The following is a 7,220-nucleotide window of genomic DNA, read 5'->3' as shown; positions in this document are numbered from 1 at the left end:
AAAAAAACATCTGTTTTGGTTCTGATTATCATGTTTATCGCACTGAAATCATGCGTTTTAAACCACATGAGTTTAAACTTCAGATATAAGGTTTTCTGAGTGCACACATGCAAAGCACACGCACAGAAAGCGGCTGTCACAGCACGTGAGTACTAAACTAAGTTCTCATTCACACACAAGTATACCTTAAAAACACACGAGTTACAAATACAGTGGGTTATGTCTGTGAAGGTAAACAGCTGGGAAATAAATTGGAGTGTTACAAGCTGTTCGTGAATAGATAATATCCCTAAAGTTGCAAAGACTAAAGTCTCAAACCCAAAGAGATATTCTTTATAAAAGTTAAGACTGGTGAAAATTAAGAGCTTATTGAGGGAAAATGGATTTGTCTATTTGTTTTAGAATATAGTCTCACCAGGAATAATCTTATTATTTTTTTAAACAAAAAACAAAAATGAAATTAAAAATAAGTCACACTTTAGTTTGAGGACCAGCTCTCAGCATTAACTATGACTTTTGCCTCAATAAACTCTTAATTTGCTGCTTATCAATAGTTAGTAAGGTAGCTGTTTAGTTTAGGTTTGGAGTGGATTAAGGATCTAAAATATGCTCATGCAGAATAAGGCAATAATAACTGCTTTATAAGTACTAATAAACAGCCAATATTCTAGTAATGCATGCTAATGAGCAACTAGTTAATAGTGAGAACTGATTCTTAAACTAAAGTGTTACTAAAAAAATTGTATATCATATTGATATTATTTTAATGTGAGTTGGTTGTCAGTTGTTGTTGTTGTTTTTTTATCACTACTTTGTTACTACTATTTGTTTCTTTTAAATATTGATCTTGCCATTAAAATAGCCATAGATGCTGGTATGGCAATAAAAATAAACAAATAAATCAAAAATATAGAATATAGTCATATATGTGTGTGTTTTATGAGTACTAATATGTTAGTAATATGCATGCTAATAAGCATCTTGTTAATAGTGAATATGTTTCCAAATTGAAAGTGTTACCAAAAAGAAAAATACAATGTAGTAAAACAAAATGTTCATTCCTCTGACAAAAAGTCTGAGAAGAAACTGTTCTCACTCTCTCAGCTCTATGAGTTTGGCACAGTGCAGTTTTGGCTGTTCCTGTAGTGATGCTCTATGATGGACACAGAAGTGACGTTCTTTGTGATTTAATCGTCTAAATGAATTGAAGTTAACCAGCTCTCTCGCTCTCCTGCAGCTCTTCATGGATAAAGAGGAGGCAGAGAGCGTGTGGTTGAACAGACTGATCTCTCTGCGTCAGGAGAGGCTCATGGGGAGTCCAGTGTCCTGAGCAGATCCAGCTTCATCAGACCTGTGGACTCGCTGGAGTGCTCTGGGATTCCAGGAGCTAGTGCTCCACCTGCTGGTTTCTATGGGAAATATGATTCAGAATTACATGTCAGCATGTGCTTACTCTGATTCTTTGATTGTTTATTTTACTTCATACTAACTGATAATGGTAATATTAAGCTTTTAGGAGTGATTTACACAAAACTTGTCCTTGTTTAGGTTTGAGCAGACATCCTTCTCATCAACATGAATGACAGTTGTATTTAGTGTGTATTGGGGCTTTGTTGTTGCTGTTGTTTTTCCTTTTTCAAATAAATGATATCTTGGATAAAACTTTGTAGTCATAAAATTTGTATACGTAGTAAAGAACAGCTACGTGAAAACCTTTTGAGGAATCACTGTACAGTTTCTGTTTGTCATTTTTTAATGTTCTACAGTGTTTTCATAATCAGACTTTAGTAAGTGAGGTTGAGGGAAGTGAGATGAACATTTACTTGAGAAACCTGCTACATGTCAGAGAGCCGAGAAAATACAGCTATGAGCTCGTTGCATATTTTGGGGGGTTTCATTGCAAACAGCCTTGTTTATTAGTAATCAAGTCTACATCAGACTACAAACAGATTTATTTTACCTCTTAATACGGATATTCAGGGCCATCACTACAGTTGAGATGATGATTGATGCATTTGATTAGGATAATTATATGATTATTTCAAATATTTCATAGGAGATTTTTTTTTCTTTGTTTTCTAGACAAATTTTAATTTCACTGATGCCATCGTTCATTTTTTTTTTAATATATATACAAGAAATATTTGATTTTGGATCACCTTTTCCCCACCTTTTGGATGATCTTTTTCTATACTAATATTCAGCTGTACTTAACGTGGTTATTTTTTGCTAAAACAGTGTCACTACATTAACATGTTAACACAATGGGGCGTTGAGGGGCTCACTGGAGCCCCCTCCAGCTGATGCTCAGTTCTCCGATGCCTAGAAACGGCCCTGCCGATATTGGCCAGTGTTGTTTATATGTGAAAATGTTTATCAGTGCATCTCTTGCTCGGATTCATACACACATATGTTTCTAAGGTTTCTTTGTGTTCACATACCCACATATCCATGCATCCTCTATCAGAGCTAAAGCTGCACGCGGTGCCCTTCGGTGGTCTGCAGCCCCACATGCAGGGGAGACCTCAGATGCTTGTACTACTTTTTTGCTTTAATGTCTGTGACTCAGCATTTGTGCTGTTTATCTCTTTGAATGGATGTGCTCACGTTTATCTGCTACCAAATGAGGTTGTTTTGTACACTTACCCCTAAACTCTGAAAGTTGGTGTCTTAACATCTACTTACTTTTGTTATAGCATGGCCCACTAGCGGATTGTAACACATTAGAAATCATGTATATTAGTTAAGATTTTGTACATGCATTTATTTGGTTAAACAAATTACCTTGTTCATTGTTATTCAACCCATTCCTCCAAATGTCGGCTTATAAACTGTCCTTTTTTGCGCAATATATGTGACCCTGGAGCACAAAACCAGTCGTAAGGGTCAATTTTATTAAATTGAGATTTATACATAGTCTGAAAGCTGAATAAATAAGCTTTCCATTGATGTATGGTTTGTTAGGATCGGACAATATTTGGCTGAGATACAACTATTTGAAAATCTGGAATCTGAGGGAGCAAAAAAATCTAAATATTGAGAAAATCATCTTTAAAGTTGTCCAAATGAAGTTCTTAGCAATGCATATTACTAATCAAAAATTAAGTTTTGATATATTTACGGTAGGAAATTTACAAAATATCTTCATGGAACATGATCTTTACTTAATATCCTAATGATTTTTGGCATTAAAAGAAAAATGGATAATTTTGACCCATACAATGTATTGTTGGCTATTGCTACAAATATACCCCAGCGACTTAAGACTGCTTTTGTGCTCCAGGGTCACATATGTGGGTCCATTTTTCCAATTTAGTTTATATTTTATTTTATCTTACCTTTAGGTGAATGATTTAAGTAAATGTTATATATAAAATTTTCATAGATTCGTTTTGCATTATTTCATTTGCACAGCATCAAAGTGATTTATATATATATATATATATATATATATATAGGGTAAAATGGTGTTAATCTTGACTTCACAGACTTCATTGTACAAAAGAAAGGTGGGGGTTACAGCCTATCTTGGATCTGCGAGTCTTGAACCAGGTCCTGCACAAGCTCCCTTTCAGGATGTTGACACAGAAATGCATTCTGAAATCCGATCGACCTGAAAGACGCATACATCCACGTCTCGCTTTTTCTTCGACACAGGCTATTTTTTCAGTTTGCTTTCAATGTTCGGGCATACCAGTACAAGGTCCTCCGCTTTGGGCTGTCCCTGTCTCATGGAGGGTGACCGCCAACATGCTCTCACCTGGCTGGCCCACCCAGACCTGGTTCTCAGGACTCTTCGTGACAGCCCTTCCCTGGTGAATTCCTCAGAGGAAGGACCTTCCTTCTCAGGGAAGGACCACCATCTGGCACCTACATCCAGACTTCTGGATCCTCCACGAGTGGCTCCTGGACAGGACGCGGAGGACTTATCGCTTGAGCCAGAGCTCCCTCTAACAGGCAAGCTTATGCCTTGAAATGGTGTCTGTTTACTGAGTGGTGTTCTTCCCAACAGAAAGACCCATTGAGATGCCTGATCAGCTCTGTGCTTTCCGCTTTGCAAGAGAGGTTGGAGCGGAGTTTGTCCCCCTCCACCGACAAGTGTATGTCACTGCTGTCACGTCACATCACGACGCAGTGGACGGCGTGGGTAAGTCCTTGGGGAAGCACAATCTGATCATCAGGTTTCTGAGAGATGCCAGAAGGCTAAATCCTCTAATACCACACCTCTTCCCCTCTTGGGATCTCTCTGTGGTCCTTTCTTGTGTGCAGAGAACTCCCTTTGAGCCTCTTGAGTCAGTCGAGCTTAAGATTTTGTCTTTAAAGACATCGCTCACCTCCATCAAGCTTAACGCCAGGCTCAGTACAGCATGGTTGCTCATCCCCTGTACTGGGCTAGGTGCCCATATGGTTCCCTGTGTGGAATGAGCTTCATTTCATATGTAGTACTGTCCTGTGGGTCAGTCCATGTGTGTATCCTCCACATGTCACTTCCCTACAGGTAGGATGTGGTCTCCATAGTGGCCTATTTTTAGGTGTGCTTCCCCAGCATAAACCTGCTGTTCTTGGCTGTAAAAATACTCTTTCTAGTGGATATATTTTTTTAAAAATAAAGATTTCTGAAAAGTGAAAGCTTGTGAATAGTGGCTATGTCCTTCCCCATGGTAAGTAATGTCTATTCTGTCCAATGGTACGAGAGACTATGAGGCTTACATGGGGCACTGGGTAGTTTACAATCTTGTGCGTGCATTTGTACGCATTGTTGCATGTTTCCTGCGTTTTGTGCTGGACTCATATTTTGTAGTTTCCATGTTCCTTTTGTTCTGTGTTCACTCCTGGTGTTTGTTGTCAGTGTTACCCTTGTTAGTTGTCATGGTAATTAATTGTTCTCACAATATCATAGTTGAAGCTACATGGAAGACACTGAAAGGCAAAATAACTGCATGCAAAATATAATGCGATATATTACATAATACATTTCCTTATATTGGAAACTATTGCTTATATTTTTCAATATCCAGCAATATGCATTGAAAATATATGGCTATGCATTGATACATACAAATATATTTAGAAATGGAGACAAAAAAAATTGAATATTCATAACGTTTTATCCTTTATTGAGTATAAATTGCACATAGATGTTCCCGTACACATATATACACACATTCACACAATGAGTTACAGCAGATCTCTCGTTCCCAGCATGCTTTGCTTCTGACTGTTAAAGCAGAGTAAAAATGTTAAAATTAAGTGTTATGTCGTGTTTTTTTGCTCAATATTAATATAGGGGGAGATCTGTTAGCGTTTAATGTTGTATTATTTTGAAATGTAAAATGTTTCTGGTGTGTGTAAGTTTGAGTAGAGTCTGTGTTCAGGAAGACGATTGGCCAAACACTGTTAAATTATATGTTACTTTATTTAAAAACCAATGGCTGTGCACTTGTCAGCACAGTCAGTGCTTTATTATGAGCAGGTGTGCTTTTGCTATACTGTAAACTAGCTGTATTTTAACATATAAAACATGTATATCATAAATTATTGCTGAGCTTAAAATATATATATATATATATATATATTTCCATATATGTGAATATATACTGCATGACTAAATATATATTCAGTATATATTTTTACACATGCAGTACCATATCTTATCACATGTAAATCTATATATTATAATGTGTATTATATAAATGTGTATATAAAATTACATATTGTGATATATGAGTAAATATATTGTCACATATTTTTCAATATATGAAAGCGGCAATTCCTTATGTATTATTCAATATATTGTAATATATGTGACCCTGCAGCACAAAAGCAGTCTTAAGTCGCTGGGGTATATTTGTAGCAATAGCCAACAATACATTGTATGGCTCAAAATTATACATTTTTCTTTTATGCCAAAAATCATTAGGATATTAAGTAAAGATTATGTTCCATGAAGATATTTTGTAAATTTCCTACCGTAACTATATCAAAACTTCATTTTTGATTAGTAATATGCATTGCTAAGAACTTCATTTGGACAACTTTAAAGATGATTTTCTCAATATTTAGATTTTTTTGCTCCCTCAGATTCCAGATTTTCAAATATTGTCCTGTCCTAACAAACCATACATCAATGGTAAGATTATTTATTCAGGTTTCAGATATTATTCAGATATATTTTAAAACAAAAAATTGACCCTTATGACTGGTTTTGTGCTCCAGGGTCACAATATACTATTCTTTATAATTTCTAATATACCGTTATGTCATTTAATATATAGATCATTCATATATTAGGAAGTATATTTTCTTTACCTAAGGGACTGTTGTCAGGGGGAAATGTTGTGACCACCAAAGACCCAAGTGGACCACAATATAAAAGAAACATCTCAGTGAAGATGCAAATTACAGTCCAACTGAACAGCGAAACCAATCAGAGACAGGACCAGTCAAGTCACTGAATACTGAACAAATAATTCCTGATGAAATGCCAATCCAGAGAGAGCCACTAGGTGATGGTGTTGCTTCACAAATGTTACCACAGAGAGATTTAAACACTTTATTGTTGAGTTGTTTTGTGTTTGATTTGTTTGTGTCTTTAGCTAGTTTTAAGACAAACCAATAATGTAATGCTTAATTTCTCCAAATCTATTCTGTTTAAGAAACAAACTCATTTACATATTGCATGGCCTGAGGGTGAGTACATTTTCAGCAAATTTTCATTTTTGGGTGAATTTTTTTTTTTTAACAAACTCATGTCTGTCCATCAATCACACGAGTGACACTGCTGTGGAGATAAGATGTTAAGTAAGGCTGTTCTGTGCCTGCATGTAGACAAACCCTTTCAAAATATTCAACTATTATGAATACAAAAAAGGGCTGAAGTTCATTGAAGTCAGGAGCATGTGCTCCTGGAAAATTTAGATTTCACTGATCTACATATGTGCATATTAAGATGTTTGAAGGCCAGAAGCATAAATTATTTGTCAATCAAATAACCGATTCTAATGAGAATCAGGTTAAATGTTGCATTGATCCACACTACAAACTGGAGATATGTAAAAGGCTAGTTTATTGTTGACTATACACGATCACATATTCCAAACAGAAATGACCTCAAATAAGAAATTCATTATATATCATTTCTTTATTTCTTCTGCCATTCGAGTTTCAGTTTTCATCATTTTGGATTGAAATTATAGAAAGACTGGCGAAGATTGGCGAAC

General features: G+C 35.8%; 1 protein-coding gene across 2 annotated transcripts in view; it reads left to right on the top strand.

Annotated features, from left to right (window-relative positions):
* rsrc1 (arginine/serine-rich coiled-coil 1) overlaps positions 1 to 1,653 on the top strand; it is a 157,531-nt gene extending 155,878 nt beyond the window's left edge. Inside the window, exon 9 of one of the 2 annotated variants that reach the window (XM_016505530.1) lies at positions 1,238 to 1,653. In XM_016505530.1, coding sequence (XP_016361016.1) covers positions 1,238 to 1,330 — 93 coding nt within the window. In that variant the 3' untranslated portion in view covers positions 1,331 to 1,653. The remainder of the gene's footprint in view (positions 1 to 1,237) is intronic. The other variant, XM_016505529.1, reaches the window with a different exon arrangement.
* Positions 1,654 to 7,220: the final 5,567 nt, after the last annotated feature.

This window comes from Sinocyclocheilus anshuiensis, unplaced genomic scaffold, assembly GCF_001515605.1.
Source record: "Sinocyclocheilus anshuiensis isolate Anshui unplaced genomic scaffold, SAMN03320099.WGS_v1.1 scaffold482, whole genome shotgun sequence".
In the NCBI taxonomy this organism is placed as follows: Eukaryota; Metazoa; Chordata; class Actinopteri; order Cypriniformes; family Cyprinidae; genus Sinocyclocheilus; species Sinocyclocheilus anshuiensis.
This window is presented reverse-complemented; position numbering and strand designations above follow the sequence as displayed.